Below are 17,008 nucleotides of genomic sequence, written 5' to 3' on the forward strand. Positions count from 1 at the left end.
GCTAGAGACTTGGCTCCCTCAATTGCTACCTGGATGACCTTGAACAAGTTACTTAACCTCTCTGTGCTTCAGTTCCTTGGCTAACCTGCCTTGCAGGGCTGTTTGAAGATACAGTGAGAAGGATGCAGTGAGAAAGCCCTCAGCACCAGGCTAACTATGCAGTGAGCCCTCAGTAGCTGCCATGTAGGATCACTGACCCAACACACCTGTGAATACATCACCTCTGCCCACGGTGGGGCAGGTGCCCTGTACTTACTTCATACCAAATTTCACCTTCTTGTTCTCCACCATCAGATCACAGATGTATTTGACAGACAAGTACCGAAGCAGCTTGATGTCATAACCTCTGACCTTATCAAAAAGATGTGTGTCGGAACTTCTGAAACAAAGAACCAGAGGGAAAAGTTGCATTGTGTGTTGACTCAGGGAAGTTTGGGGGTGGGGATCATATTCAAGCAGTACAGATGTCACTGGCAAGAACTTCTGTTTCCCTTCTCCAAAGATGGAGGAAGAGCCAAGACAGGACAACTGGTTCCAGTGCAGAGAAGGTGACTTTCTAAGAGATTACCCTGCTCTCTGGGATGCATTTCAAAAAGAAGCAATCTGCAGTCAGGAATCAAGAAAGGGCTTTTGTGCATTGCTTGACATTAAGCCACAAGACTCAAGATAATCTTTTCTTTCTAAAAAGCAGCAAAGTGGTGGCTGATAAGAGTCTTTGAGCTTCCATTAGAGTTTATCTCCCTCCACCCCCTCCTCTTTCCCCTATTTTTGATTAGCCATATGACTTGTTCATAATGTAACAGATTGGAATTCTTGGGAGATGTACTTTTTAGAGCTATTTTATCAGCTGATTGTGAAATACTAGCAAGTGAATTCCCTCAACTTAGCAGGCTTATGAGGGAAGGAGAAAGATAAAATTTTCTAATCCCCAGGTTGACTTTTGATCAGTCATACAGATAAAGGCAAAAGTGGAATGAGAACATAGTCACTGTGAATTTTTAAATGCCCACTGCTTTGCTGTCCCCAGCAGTCTCCTCACCAACAACAGTGTGTGCTGTGGAAGACAGCCTGGCTGAGGCAAAGGTCACCTGATGTCGGGGGATGAGCCAAACATTCTTGAACACAAGCCAGAGTCACTACTCTCAGAATGAACAGACAGAACCCAGGCACATTGAGATGGCTTTTCATGCACTAAGCCATCCTTTTGGGCAGCTGACCTTACTAGGGTGCTTGTATGCATTCCACAGTTTGCATTCCAAGCTTGTATGCTTGACACCAGTTAAAGACTTGGTGCAATGCAAAAGAGCTTTCCAAAATATTCTATAGTGTCGTTTTCTGAAAATATCTGGAGAGGTAGGAAGTGTGAACCAGCCAATTTCTTCCCTATAAAGGGGCCTAAAATACTTCTTTGTATCAGGGCCTATTATGGAATCAGTCACACAGCTGTGGAAATTCCAGTCTCTATGTCTCCCACATGGAGACTGTAGCTCTTGTCCTGTGCCTTGGCACCAGGTATGCTGTGACACCTGGCAGGCAGGCCACCAGCACCCCAGAAACTGTGGGTCTTGAAGACACACACAGATGTCTTGGCCCTCTCTTGGACCTGAGGTACCAGGAACCCCAGGGCTGGGACCATGATGCGTAGTCATGATGGAGACAGTCATCTTAGGTATTCAAAAAAGTCAGTTTTAGTGTGAAGCTATGGGGTGAACTTAACAACCATATTTCAGGAGCATGAACTTGGCAGGAGGAGGAAGGCAGCCAATCCACTCACCTGGACCAATGATGAATATACACCATCCGTATGAAAATGGCCACTACTGGTCAGACACCCTGTCCCCAACACAAGCCCAGACCTGTAACAACTTGTCACTGACCGAAGAGCACAGTCCTCCTCTGTGATGTCCTCTGTATCTGCCCAGGCATCGTCTGCACCCCCTGCCAGAGAAAACTGCCTGTCAACACTGACGCAGTGGCACAGGCCTCCACCCTGGGCTTCCCCACCAACCTTCCCCTCCTCACCTGCCCCACATCTCCCCCCAAGTATAGCACTCATGTCTCTTTCAGCACCAGATGCCCCATATGCCCGAAGTCTTCTTCACTCCAAGCATCTCTTCAGGTGATAAAAGGCCCCCAGTTTCCCCCAAGCCTGCTCATACTGTTTACCTACACCACTGTGGCCATGGGTGGCTATTCTCTATGACTGGGGTATTGTTCTTAGCTACAGAGGATGCAGCTCAACATTCACCTGAGAAAATGTAGTTGTAGCCAGTGCGTCCATACAATTCCCCCCATCCAGCCAGTGTGGCTGATCTGCAAATGTGCTGGGAGAGAAACAGATTTTTCAGGGTCAGATTGTTTCCTGAGGTTTTATTTTTCCCAGTATAACTGACATAATATTGTGTACGTTTAAGGTGTACAACATGTTGACTTGATACACTTACATACTGCACAATCACTACCATGATAGCATTAGCTAACACATTTATCATGTCACATAATACCTTTTTTGTGATGGAAAACACTTAAGGTCATTTCTCTTTGTAACTATCAAGTATATAATACAGAATTATTAACTGTAGTCATCATGCTTTATATCAGATTCTCAGAACTTTTTCATCTTAAAATTGGAAGCTTGTACCCTTTGACCAACAGCCAGATGGTTTTCTGAAGTTTGCACAGTTAAAGGAACACCTGGGACTCCTCTGATTCTTTCAGGCCAGCAAAATGGGTCTAGGAATACTCCCCAAAGTTTTATCATCATCAAGGCCACAGTACTCAGTCTGAAGTGTGCCTATAATTTAATCTACCGCCTCTGTCAAGGAGGTATCCCTTCCTAAGTGAGTGGCACCAGAGTGTTGCTAACAGTAATGGACAGATGAGTGGTTGTCATGTGTATACTTGTGCAAGCTCTGGTGGTTGCTGCATGAGTGTATATGCTGGGCATGTTACGTTTTCCTCTCACTCAATTTTCACGAGGGGTCCATAAGGGAGATGTGGCATGTGGCAAGAACTGTTGCCACTCCACAGATGAAGAGAAGAAAGGCAGACTCAGGGAGGTGAAGTGGTGCATTAGTCCGTACAATGAGGGATAAGCTGGGATTTTATCTAGATCCATCTATCTCCAAAGACTGTGTGCTTATCGTTATTTGGAACCGTTTAGCACAGGGGCAAGCAACTTTTGAGGCAGAAGGATCAATTAAGGGAGATGTAATTTCTTTAAAAAAAAAAAAAAAGCCCCCAAACATATCTTCTCTCTCTTCCATACCAAGGAAATGTAGCAGCTGTAATTGTGCTTACATGTTCTTTTACTCTTTTCCTCATCACTCAAGGATCATTTTGAGAACTAGGATTCTAGAAACCAGGAAACTAACATGAACGTCAATATCTAATTTTAAGGATGCATCTTTAATTAAATTTTTCGATGAGACCCAGTAGGATTGGAGGATTGGGGGGACACAGGTGGTAATGGGGAAGCATACTAGCCCAGAGTTTAGCTAAAGGCTGGAGGTGGCAGTGAGGGTGTTAGGGAGATTACACTAGAGAGGGGGAAGCTACAAGGTGACAGAGTGGGTGAAATTCATTTCTGAATGGGTTACCCAGCCTGGTAATGAAAAGTGGGTCCCTGGAAGATGACAGAATAGTTCCTGAAGGCTTTTCCTTCTCTACTGGTAAGATAATGGGAAAGAAACTGTTTTGCTGCTACAGGAAAGTGGTGTGGCTGGGAACCATCAGGTCATTTCTGGCTCTCCGAGATAGTGGCAGCCTCAGGAAATGGGCAGGTAATAGAAAAACCACCTGGATACAACCTAGGGCAGAGTGGGGTGCTTTTTCAGTGCTAGGGGCAAGAATGGATTGTGGAAACATTGTCATGGAAACCTAGGAAGATAGTCTTGGCCTCAGATTCCTGCTGCCCTAAGCATGATATACTTTGGTGGGGGCTACTTAACTTTTTCTGGGTCCAAAAGCATTTTGAAAATATGATGAAAATGATAAACTGTCTCCAGAAAAAAATTTCCCACACCATAGTTTACCTACATTTCCAGGGATTCCTGAACTCTTTCAAGTTCACGGACCATTCTCCAGCACCTGTTAAAAGCCCCTGCTCTAAACACAACAGCTCAGTAATCAGGAACAGTGAAGTAGAGAGCTAAAGCAGAGAAGTGTCAACTCCCAGGCTGAGGACCCTCAAAACTCTTAATGATAACAGGGAAGTCTGATTCCTAAGAGCAAGACAATAGGGTGTGTGTGGCTTGAGTACGACTGGCCATGTGTTATCATGCCTACCTTCCCCCATCTAAGCTAAGGGGACCCAATTTCAGTCTTTTTGCATTTCTTCTATTAAATATTTTCAGAGCTGTAACACATCTGCTCTTTGGCTTTTGAGTTTTGAGCCCATTTCTTGAATTCTTTTCAAGGTTCATGCTCCCATGTCCCTTCAATCTGTCTTTGTTTTTTTGGTAATTGAGGCAGCAAGACCTGGGTCCAGAGGACTTATCAGATTGAGAAAAGGGGGGGAGTTGGCCAACTCCTGAAATGGGGCAAGAACCTCTACACAAAGGTCCCCAGCCAGCACATGGGGGAAGTTGTACCACATTGCAGTCTAACACCGGACCCCTGCCTGCTAGCCTCATGGCTCCAAGTCATAACCCATCACTTCTGCACTAGCTCTTCCCTGCAAAAGCAGCAATGTATTCTGAATGCTCTCCATTTATTTAATTAGGAGTGGCCTCTAATTCTGCATGAGGAATATCACTCTGTAGGATTTGCTCATCTAGTAATCAACTCTGGCACGAAGAATATAAGTGGCTGATCTCTGGTCCCCATCACAAAAGGGAGGAAACAGAGAGAAAAATGACTTGTCCCAACTTTGATGTCTAAGAGCTAGATACAAGTGTTGGGAGAAAAGACAGCATGAAAAGACATCTTACCCTAAATGCGTGAACTGAGTTAAAAAAAAAAATTAATAATGTATCTCATTTAATCCAATATATCCAAAATACTACAACATATAATCCCTTTAAAATTATTAACATTTTATGTTTTCTGTACTAAATGGTCAAAATCTCCTATGTACACTTACAGCACATCTCAACCAAGATGCTTTATTTTCAGCATTTAAAGGAAAAAGTAGTTCTGTCCCCAAATCATATTGTGTTCAACCAAAAGAATCTTGCCTCAGCTTTAAAATGCAAAACTGAGATGAAATAAATGTAAGCCTTTAGTTCCTCAGTTGCACTAGCCAGACTGAACTGGGTTTAGTGCTGAGGGAAGCAGGCAGTAAACACTTCTTAACATACCTCCCTACCCTAACCTGGCAGATGCAGGTGCCTCTGAAGGTGTGGCGGAGCTTATTAAAACACTGCTAGCACCACTAGTTACCAAGGGTCTGCTGTGTGCCAAATATCTGAGGATGAGACCCCCCCATTTCACAACAGAAGACATTCTTCCCAATCTCCCTCTCAATTGCTTGTTCACATGCCTGTCTTCCCCACTCACTTGCTCCACAAGGACCGGGGACTGTCTTATTCATCTCTGTGCCCCTAGAAACTAGCACACGGACCACTATTGCTTCTTCCTGCTGAACTTGCACTCACAAGTGGGGCGGGCACTCTGCTAAGGGTGGGAAAACAGAAGTAAGACAAGGCCTCTGCCCTCAGAGGGATTATAGCAGAGACGAAATGAGAGACATTCAAACACACAATTAGAATAAAGCATATATAAGGGGATATTAAGTAAGTGAACACCGACTGAGTCAGGGGAAGCTAAAGGGTATGAAATGATATCACACCGCCTGGACAAGAAGATGCAAAATAGAAGAAATCAAGATTAATGACCTCCTCAGAATAATCCCTCCAATTCACTGGCCCCCCTCTGAAGTCAGCTGGCTTAGGGCTCTTTTCCCACAGAGCTGCATAGTCTGTAACTGCTAACAATCTGTCATTCAGCAGTCCCACTAGACTGAGCTGTTCAGTGTGGCATTTCCAAAATGCATTTAGGAAAAGTTCCCTACTTATGGTCTGTGGACAAATGAGTGAGAAACACCAGATTTGAGAAAGCCACACAGGTGTCTACTACAGAGCTTCTCAAAGCCTCTACTATATCAGTGTACACACACCAATGTACTTTTATGAATCTGGAGCTTGGGGGTTAAGCCAAATCTAGTATGAAGTAATTTTCATTCTTGTTTGACAGGAAGTGCTTTCCACAAGCATATCCTTAAATTAATTTTCTATGGAATACACTTTGCAAACACTGGTATATTTCATACGTAATTTCTAGTGACAAGCGCTAGGCTTCATACAGCAGTGGTCTTTACTGGAGTTCTGGTAACTTCTAAGAATGCAAAATCTTTCCAAAGGGGAAGAGGGAACAAAAAAGTTTTAGGATGATCAATTTCTGGGACTTAACTTCCATACATACTTTTCCCCTAAAATCAACTTGCCCAAAAAAGCCTTCAGTCAAGGTTCCTTTCCTACCTCCCCTTTTGTATATGCCCTTCTCCCATTTTACAAAAGAAAGGCACAAAGGGACCAAATAAGCCTCACATGTCTCCTTCCCATGGCCTTGGCCCTTCACCACTCATTCTAGGTAATTGCAGCTGGAGTCCGTAAGCCACTGGGACCACCATGCTTGTACTCAGGTATCTGGCTAAATGAATAAACAGACTGCATCCTTGGCTTCCCTCCCCTCCTCCACGCTCTCTCTTTCAGTTCACTCCTCCTGGACTAAGCTTCCTCAATCCACTACTTTCATCCTGTTTTCCTGTTCCAGTGTTCTTCTGGTAAATGCAAACACTTGGTGGGTATGTGGCTCCCAGCATTCAATTCCTTCCATCATTTATGCACACATGTACCTTCCTCTCTGGTCAGGGAGGTCTCTTGACCTCTCTCCTTCCTGCCTCCATGCCTTCTGCCACGTTGCATCACTTACTTAGAATACCCTCCCACCCACTTCTGCTTGTCCTATGATGCTCTCCAGGCAAGTCCTGCTCACTTAATAAGGCCATCTGTCTGTCAGTCCACACTGCTGCCCCTTACAAGTTCCTCTTACACCACACTTTGTGACCCTAAATTACAGTGTGGTAGCCTGAGGGAGTTTGGGGGATACGTTCAAATCCCAGCTCTCTAGCTGTGGAAAGTAAACTTGAAGAAGTTATTTAAACACTTTGAGCCTTTGTTTCATCTCCAAAATGGGAACATCAACTACACCAGAGGATAAAAGAAAGATAAGTGAAATGAGACCACACTGGGGAGGCAAATTAACAGTAGTCATTGGAATGTAAGCTCCATGAGGGAAAGGATTTTTGTCTGTTTTACATGGCAGTGTATCCTAAGACCTGAACCAGTGCCTAGGACATAATACACATTCAGTAAATACGTGGTGAGTTATGTGATTAAAGAATGAACAAACAATAATGTATTAACTCGCTTGATCTAATCTACTCCATAAACCTTTGATGTAGGCATGATTATTATTCCCATCTCACAGAGGAAGAAACTGAAGCCTGCACAGCGAGGGAATAACACCCAGTATCTGAACCTAGGCAGTCTGGCTACAAAACACCAAGTGAGGTACTCTGGTGTGACTATCCCTTTACTAGCTAGACTCACCCTTGAAGGTGGTACCAGAACTTGTCTGCTGTCTGGCCAGCTTCCTACAGCACCCAGCCCAACACTCAGTTGGCAAATGTCAAGAACAAGATGACTTTACACTTTACTTTAAGCCAGTTACCCCAGAAGAGGACCTCAGGGAGTATAGGGCTATGGCATGGTCTTACCTTGCCCTTAAACAGGATCACTGGACAGACAAACCGTCCTCTGCATCTGGCCATCTTGCTGCGGTTGACGAGGTCTTGCAACTTGCTCACTTGCACGGTGCTTTGAAACCTAAGGCATGGGCAGGAGAGGTAGATCAGGCTGGCTTCTTAAGTAGGCATTTTGAGGGTATGTGCATGTGTTCACACAGACTCCATGCAAGGTCTATATACATGTATGTGAATACTCATTTAAATTTAATAAATGCTCTAGTTCCTAAATTCTAGATCATGGATATATTAAATTTCTCAGCAGAAGGAAAAAGTGTTATATTATAGGTATTAAAATTTAAGTCATCCTGATTTCAGAACCTTTAAGATAAAAAAAGGTAAACTACTCTGAAGACATGGTATACAAAATACAAAAATATACATAGCAAGCTGAAAGTTGATTATGTCTAGGGTTTTCAGGTTTTTACTCCCGCAGGTAGACATGAGGTGCCCTGGGGACACTCTGGAAATCTTAGGGCCATTTTTGCAATGAGGGCAGGATAAGAAGGTGGTTCACGTTCCATATGGCTATTAGCCTCTGATATCTCAACATTCCAACTATCTTTAACAGTCCAAATAGCCAACAGAGCAGAGAATGCTGGAGCAAAGAAGGTGAAAGAGAAGCTTTTTGTGGCATTGAAGCATAGTAGTTAAAGCACCAGGTTTGGCAAGGGAGCTTCTAGAACATGAAAGAGGTTTAGTAATAAGTTCCAACAAGTCACAACCATATCAGATTGTATCAAATCAGTAGATCCCTAAAATAAGGGGTCTACTTTCACAGATTCACTTGCCGATCCTTAGCAAAAGGCTCCAAAATCAGCCAGTCAGATTTTTGGTTGCAAGAGAAATAAAAGGTAGGAAAGTTAAAAAGGTCTGGGGTTACTCTACTATGCAGAGTAACAAAGTAGAAGGGAGAGAAAACACTCATATTCCTTCCTTATAAGGGCTGAGCTTCCAGGTCAAGTTCTAGCGGGCATTTAATTCCTTCTGCATCCCAATCATTCCAGGGATCCCTGTTATTACATGGCACATGCACACAAATAATCATTTTAGAATAAGTTTAGCAACTCCCACATATATGTGGTACCTTTTTAAGCATATCTGGATGCTGTTGGCACTAATAAGAATACAAAGTCTTCTAAAAACACTGTTGATTTCTTAGCAGCATTCACCGATATATTCTCAAGCTACAGTTACTAAACTAAAAATATAACCAAGTGGGGATCTGAAACTGAAGTTAGAAAGGGGGCTTTAAATAAAAATCTGGGGCAACAGTCTGATGACCTTGGAAAGAAAACAAGAGGGTAAAGGAAGAGGACTTATAGTTTCCGTGGTGTATTTTTCTGTAAGGTCTGATTTAAGATGTTACTTTTGAAATGAATATTTTTTTCTTTTTTATAGGAAGAAAGGGAGAATGGCAAACTTGAAGGTTAACACCTCTTCAAGGTGCCTATGGGACGGCACAGACCAACCAGCCAGACCCTAGAAAACATAGGGTTCACTGAAAGAGGGGTTCTGCCTCTATCCCCTCACTCAGTTTCTCTATGAAATAAAAGGCATCTCAGTACAAAACAATCCCATACTTAAACCCAGACACCTTGAGAATATAAAACAGCACATACAATACTGCTCACAGCTGTCTTCCTCCCACCTTTGGTGAACCCATGCCATTTTAACAGATCTGGTCAGCACCACCTGGTATTAAATGCCTTACTCAGCTCACACCAGCTCCCTCTGAGCTCTGAAAGCTTTAAAACCGCATTTGATTCTCCCAGGTTGTCTTTCCATTCAGCAAACTCTCCACCAAACCAAGGCAGAGAACATGCCAGTATTTCCCTCTTAGGGGCTCTGGGAAGTTTTTAACGTAGAGGCATGCACATGTTCCCTTGTTAGGCTAGCTGGTGGTTTATTTTCCTGATCCCCCCCGTCAAAGAAGCAATTTAGTTTCTGTTCTCAGTAGTTCCTGTTTGTATTTTTATTACTCCTTGGCCTTAGGATCTTTTTCTTACAGTGCTAAGCACTGCACTGTATCTGGCACATGATATTCACATTTGCATGAATAAATGTAGGCTTGCATATTTATATTTCTCTAGTGGGCCTGAGCCCTTAACTTGAATCTGATGCTATCTGCAAGTAGAGAGTGTCAGAATAGAGTTGAATTGTAGGACACCCAGATGGTGTCCAAAAATTGGGGGTGCAGGGGGCACTACCACAACATACACACATTATAAGTGCGTGCAGAACTTTAACCCTGATCTCAGAAAGCCTCGTTTTACTTCCCCTAATTCTGACTCTTGTTAACAGTGTCTTTACTTATTAGTGGTGTATCTCACTACACCTAACTATAGAGCCTTCATCTACCTGGTAGGGCTTCCAACTGGATCCCAGGAATCTGCCACATGGCAGTAGCTCAATGAACAATTGTCGACAAACACATCTTGGCTGTTGAGAGATCCCCGTCCAGGTTTCTATTTCCAGATGGTGGGCTAAACTGGGGAGGTGAATTAACAGGACCAAACCACTTCTTGAATCCAGTTCTACCTGTGTAACTCAGTCTAATTAATGTCATATCAACACCAAAGCCAGGTATGTAAAAGGAGCAAAAAGTTCTTTCCACCTAAACAGGCATGTACTCCCTTCTCCTCTACAAACAGGCATCACCAACTCAGGATTACTTCAAGGCCTTGCAAGGGGTGAGAAGTAAAAATGAACTCCCATAACTCCTCTAGGACTAGGGATATACTTCAGTGGCCCTGGCCTGGGAGTGGAAGAACCATGGTGGTGACAGAAAAAAAAGGCAGACAGATGGACAAAGCAGAGTAAGGGAGACCTGGCTTTTAATCACCTTCTGCTTACTACTTCTGTGATCTTGGGCAAAGGTAAGTTACCTCTCTGGGTTGCAACTTCCTCTTCTGTACAATGGGGGTGATATGACCTTCTCCACTGGGTGGCTGTGGGACTTGAGTGAGCTAGTGTGTGAAACCCTAACACCTGCCAAACAGTGGCACTCAACAAATGTTAGTTTCCTTCTCTTTAAGGGCTAGACTAAATTAGTACTGAACTTGTTTCCTTTCAGAAATAGCTTCTGTGAGGCAACCAAAACCAGGTTCCTTAATGTACTGCTACTACAGCCTGATTTGGCTTCTGGGAGCCTACTAGAAAATGAAGCTCAGGCCCCACTCCAGATAGACTGAGTCAGAATCTGCATTGTAACTAGAGCCCTAAGTGATTCACTCATGAAGTCAAGTTGGAGAAGAACCACCTTGACTATAGCTGGGCTTACTATCAGAATGCCATCAGGGAACTGAGATAAAACCACCAGCGAGCACTGAAGAGGGTGGAAAGGAGGGCAAGGCCAAGGGAAAAGAGCTATTTTTCAGAAACTTCAGCTTAAAGACTTTGTAGAAGGTGAATTCACCAAACTCTGGAAGAAGTCAGGAAGAAACAGGAACTGTAAATAACAGGGCCATACAAAGCCCAATTCTTCAGGCTCGGGATCCCTCAAGTTCTGTTGTTATACAACTGAGGAATGTTGCAATTTCTATGATCTACATATATTTTGTTTTTCTAATACATTCATATCAGGGAAGCTCACCACAACCTTGAGACTGCACACTTAATATCCCATTTTACAGATGAGGCAACTAAGACTTAGTCCTTAAACTCTTCTGAGCTGGTCGTTCTTCTGCCCAAAAGCCTTCTCTGGCTCCCAGAGGCCACGGAAGCAGCTCTCAGGCTATAGCACATGTAAGATTCATTTAGGGAGATTTCTGAGAGTGAAGATTCTGGAAATTGTGATTCAGGGGCCCTAGAATCAGTGATTTTAATGAGTGCTCAGGGAATACTAGTACAATAAAACCACTAACACCTACAAGTCCACACTCAAGACCCTACACAAATCAGTCCCTAACAACACTTTAGGGTAACTCCAACTCATCTTTCCAATACCAGCTGAAAAGGAGCTCTACAAGGGATCTTCCCAAAACACAGACACACTAGGCAGAATTAACTGTTATCCCCAGTCTGCCAGTGGCAGCGCTCCTCAAACTATAATGTGCACACAAATCACTGGGGCATCTTGTTATGCTGTGGTTTTGATTCAGTGGCTCTGGAACCTAAGTCAGAGTCTCTGGCCAGTTCCTGGATGCTCCAAAGGGCATGCTTTGAATAGCAGGGGGCCTGCTGCACTTAGTAGCATGTCTCTCCTCTAGGACTCATAAAATCGCACACATGGGACCAAGCTTTCACAAATATTGTTAACAACAGCTCCTGGAATTCCCTTAATATCAGCAGCAAGCAAGAAAACTAGGGGAACAAACTTTGAGATCAACATAAAACCTTTCTTGGAGCCTCAGTGCTGTGTTATTTATTAGTGCCAAACAACATTTACTACCTACGGGCTGCATCCCATGTCAAGTGCTTTAGGTCTACTCTAGCATGAACTGTTACCACCCAGAAAGCACTCAGGCTATGGTAGGCCCTCCATAAATGGTAGCTCTTATTTTTAATTCTAAGAACAAACACATCAGGCTCATAATAGCCCCATTTATCATCAAGGATTGCACTAGTCACTTTTCTACATAGAAGTACAGACTTAACGATGAGCAAACTAAGAGACAAAGAGGTTAAATAACTTGTCCAAGTCAGTTACACACCTAGCAAGTGGGGCAGCCAGCATGTAAACTGGCTTCAGAACTCTGACTTCAGAACTCAAGCTCTTAAGCATGTCAACAAAGCATACCTCTCACCCACACCTCTTAAAAAAGGACACTGAGGTTCTGAGAGGTGAGGTGTGTGGTCAGCCATCTTGGGATAATGAACCCTAAGGGGGGAGTGAAGTAGAAATACAGGGCTGTGACTCCCAACCCCTCATTCTGTATCACATTACCTTGCAATCTTAGTTATCAAACCCTGAAATAAACAAAGATGCCAATATGGCTTAACATCTAGGGAAAGTGAGTCTGCGCCGCCCAGCTGCAAGCTTCCTGACCCTGGGATGAGCTGTCAAGACCTCCTAGACAGGCACACTCTGGTCACATCATGCTTACGTGTCTTTCTCCTTCTCAGCACTTTCATACTCCAGGAACACGATGTGCTGTGGGTAGTGGCCGCAGATATCCCCGTTCACATTTTGGATCACACTGTAACAGTAGTCTCGGCCAAACAGCTCCAGACATCTCTTCTCAATGCGTTCAACCTGCACAGTAGAGGAGGCCTAAGCATAATGATTCTGGGGTTCTAAGTGTGAGAATTAGGCGGTTCATGACCTGGAGATGTCACAAGCAATGACATATGCCTCTGATAATCATTGAATGCCAGGAGAGACATGTTGCTGGGTCACAGGGCCTCAACAAACAGTTCATTAATCCTCATGTGGTACACTTTGGGTGGGACTCTGTACCCCTTAAAGTTGCAGTGAAATTGTGTCTGTTAAACATCTGAAAGAGGATTACAGCTTTCATTAGATTCTCAAAGGGGTCCATAATCCATAAAATATGTAGAACTCTTGCTTTAGTTACTGTAACTGGAACTAATCCATTGTCTTCTCGTGGCTCCAGGTTCTTCCCCATTCTCCAGCCACAGATCAGTACCTAGAAGCTCTACTTAATGAATAAAAGCCGCAGATAAAGCTGTCTCCTTACAACACCACTTGCTTACCAAATGCAAGGATTTGTTCACAGTTTAAGGGGAGGCCCACTAGAAAAAAAAGCATTAACACCATCTCAAGAAGTCTGCAAGAGATGAGGAGGCTCAGAGAGGCTTTAAGGCCAGCTGCAGTGAAAGTCAGGTGTAACTTAGGACAGCCCTAATCTTCAGGGGTACGTAAGATTGAAAAAGGGCCCAGCAAAACCATTGCCTCTTCACAGCCAAAGACTAAAAAGACCAACCAAGAGGAAAAAACTAGGAATCCTCAAATTTTAAGGTGCATGAGTATCATTAAGAAGTCTGTTAAAAAACAGAGATTTCATGTTCCCACCCTCCAAAACATGACTCTGTTGGACTGGGTGGGACCAAGGAATCTTTCTTTTTAACAAGTACCTCAGATGATGCTGAAACAGATGGTCTTCAGGCTAAGCTATGAAAAATACTTGGCGGTTTGGAGAGTGGGGAAGTACCACCCAATACTGAAGTCTTCCCTGGGTTACTACAGAGACTAGCAGATGCTAACTGCAGTTTGTCCTAGCACAGGTAACCTCTGGAGCCAAACCAGAGTTTCGTGGCCCATGATGGAACAGAATCCCACTGGAAAACCTGATGCTAAATCTGCCAAAACCACGTGGGGGAATAAAAGATGCCAGGGTCAGCAAGATTTCCATCAGACTGCCAGACAGTGTCTAGGATGGGAATGGTCTGACCACAATAGAAGACTTCCAGGTCTGGCAATAAGGAGACTAAGGGAATCCCAAGGGTAGAAAAATGAGGGACTGAGACCTGCTTTTAAAGGAACAGTGTGCGGGCTATCTTCCTGTTCTACAGGGGAAGAAAAGGGATGAGCCTAGGTCTAAAATCATACTTAAACTGTACAGGAAAGAACACCCTCCGTTCATCTCCCAGCTCCATTCCAATACTCCAGACTCTTCGTGCTGACCTGTGATCTGGAGGAATCCTCTAGACTTTGTTTTCTTAGACTTGGGGGCCTTTGCCGCACACCTGATGCAGGGGAATATCATCCTCATCTATTCCTCTCTAATCTCTGAACATGGCCCCTCAGCTCTGATCCTTGACTTCTAAACCCTTTGCCTCAAACGTAAAGGCCATCCTTCCTTGGCTCATTCTGACCCCAGTTCCTCTTTTTTGGGTTTTAAACCCGACCCTTACTCCCCGGGGCCAGACCCTGGGAATTTCGCTCTCTCCCTTTCCTCTGACCCCTGACAGCCTTTCTCCGTAGCTTCTCGAGCAATGAACCTTCTTCTGCCCATAAGCCCGGACTCACCTTAGAGCCGCCCGTCCCGCCGCAGTCCTTGGCCCGGTACTGAGTCCGGGAAAACTCCTCCAGCAGCTCCCCGAGCCCCGGCTCCTGCGGAGGTGGGCTGTTCGAAGAAGCCGTGGGCCCTGCCGACGCGGCGGCGGCGGCCCGAGAGCCGGCCATGACCCACCCCGCGTCCCCTTAGCACACCCCAGCCCGGCCCATGGCACCAGGAGCCCTGACTCCGAGCCCGGAACCTCCCGAACACCCTCAGCCACCGCCTTCTCCTTCCACTTCCGGCCCCGCCCCACCTTGCCGGATGTTTTCTTCGGCCCCGGCCAATCGGAGTTTGGACTCGCGCCCTGCCCCTTGATTACCGGCTCAAGCGGAGCGGTCCAAGTGGCCTCGGGAGAGGGAGCCGCGGCCACTCGCAGATAACTTGTGCTCCGCCCCAGGGGTTTCCCTTAGGGAAATCGGGCTATACCACTGAGGATACAGGGGCCCCGGCAGTGAGGCCACTGGGAGGAAGGAATCTTGGGAAAGAACCAGAGAAGAGTGGGATAAACCATTACAGGGAGGGGAGGAGGGAACTCTTGTAGGCAGGTAAGTAGTGTTGGCAACCATAATAGCAATCGTAAGACAGCATTTCATAAGGCGCTTTGCTTGCACTGCTCCTCACAATGTTCCTGTGATTATAGTGTTCCTGTAGTCAACCCATTTTATGGAAGTAGAAACCGGGAGTCGTGACTGGCCTGAAATTCTATGATTCTCTCTCTTAATGGAATATTCCAAACATTCAGAAGTGGAGGGAAAAGTGTGATGAACCCTCATGTATCTATTATCCATTTTCAACAATAATCAGCATAGACCCATCTATCTTGTTTAATCAATCTTTCCACATCCGCTAAGAATATCCTTCTCAGGCCTCTGCCAGTTTTCCCAGGATCCCATTGTAGACTCCAGAGCAAGTGGGGTTTAGAGTAGTCCCAGTAGCTGCCAGAATTTGGCAAGGATTCCATTAATATTAATTTTAGTTTCTCCTTGGCTTTTTAAGGGAATAAATGGTAGTAGTTCACCAGAGAATCCCTCAGAATCACATCAATCCTGGGAGAAGTCCATTTGGGGGTCTCTTTCGAGGGTAGATATGGGGGGGAGTCAAGTTGGTGTGTAAAGATTTGACAAAACCTTCAAAGACGATCTATTTTCCCCACGTCCTGGTTGACTGCCAATGAGACACTGCATGCTGGGCCGGTGTTTTGATGATGGACCTCTCAGATGGACACCTAAGAGAGTGCAATGGGGGAGGCTAGTTGTTTAGGTTTCTGGCCTTGGAGCTGTTTCAGCTGGGCCACTAATAGGTTTATTGATGGTCTTCTAGTCTCTTCCGAGCGGAAAGACAATCAGGTAGAGGATTAGTGGACTGTGAGTACTCAGGTGAAGGAGGATAGAGGAGCAGTAGGAGTCCAAGGGTCTTCGAGTCTTTTGTTTTAAGGTACCTCTTGTGCGTTTAAATTTTTACTGCTCTTTTGCAGTGAATCTTTCAATAAGACTGTTTTGGAATCTTGAAGTCTTTTGAAGTACCAATTAAATCTCATACTAGTTGTTGATTTGGGAATCATTACTTTGAAGTACACTTCTTAAACAAACAATTTTGTCTAATTAGAACATACCCCATAAGGGCCATTATTATTCTAGGCTGTCTTGGTAAGATCTTTCCATTTTTGTAGCTATCTCCAACTTCCAGGACCATAGTTCTTAGACATATAATAAGCAGTTGTGCTGGAAGGAGGTGTGCTCAATTCTTTGAAACTTGAATATCCCGTATCTTTAACTTGGGTCTCTTAGAGCCAAACTAATATCTGAGAGGGATGTGTCGCTGGGACTGGGTTTTTTTTTTCATTTTATTATCATTAATCTACAATTACATGAAGAACATTATGTGGAACTCCAGACTAAACCAGCAGAATGCAACAAATCAAGACTGTGGGCTAACCGAGGACTAGGGACTCAGTTCAGGGTGGAACCAGCTCAGGGTGACCCACTAAGCCCTAGACTGGAACCACAGACTAGCCAAGGACTAAGGACTAGTACTTTGTTAGAGCTGCCCATCAGTCTGGACCCACAGCCAATTAGATCTAGAGCTCAGTGCAAAGAGAGAGGGGCTGGGTTCCCAGAGGAACTTACACACAAGCCCTTGGAAACAGCAAGAAAAAGAACTCAAAGGTTTTACCAGGTATTAACACCTGTGTTTCTTGTTGCAGGAACCATCAGCAGCCTCAGATCCCATCACTACC

General features: G+C 44.5%; 1 protein-coding gene across 9 annotated transcripts in view; it reads right to left on the reverse strand.

Annotated features, from left to right (window-relative positions):
• MTMR14 (myotubularin related protein 14) overlaps positions 1-15,009 on the reverse strand; it is a 42,726-nt gene extending 27,717 nt beyond the window's left edge. For 3 of the 9 annotated variants that reach the window (XM_036877529.2, XM_036877522.2, XM_036877520.2), the window contains exons 1-6: positions 14,742-15,007; positions 12,856-13,004; positions 7,781-7,889; positions 2,249-2,324; positions 1,878-1,938; positions 257-379 (exon numbers count right to left, since the gene is read on the reverse strand). In XM_036877529.2, coding sequence (XP_036733424.2) covers positions 257-379; positions 1,878-1,938; positions 2,249-2,324; positions 7,781-7,889; positions 12,856-13,004; positions 14,742-14,897 — 674 coding nt within the window. In that variant the 5' untranslated portion in view covers positions 14,898-15,007. Of the gene's footprint in view, positions 1-256; positions 380-1,877; positions 1,939-2,248; positions 2,325-7,780; positions 7,890-12,855; positions 13,005-14,741 lie in introns of those variants that run through there. The other 6 variants (XM_036877521.2, XM_036877523.2, XM_036877524.2 and 3 more) reach the window with 3 other exon arrangements.
• Positions 15,010-17,008: the final 1,999 nt, after the last annotated feature.

Source organism: Manis pentadactyla, chromosome 1, assembly GCF_030020395.1.
Source record: "Manis pentadactyla isolate mManPen7 chromosome 1, mManPen7.hap1, whole genome shotgun sequence".
NCBI lineage: Eukaryota > Metazoa > Chordata > Mammalia > Pholidota > Manidae > Manis > Manis pentadactyla.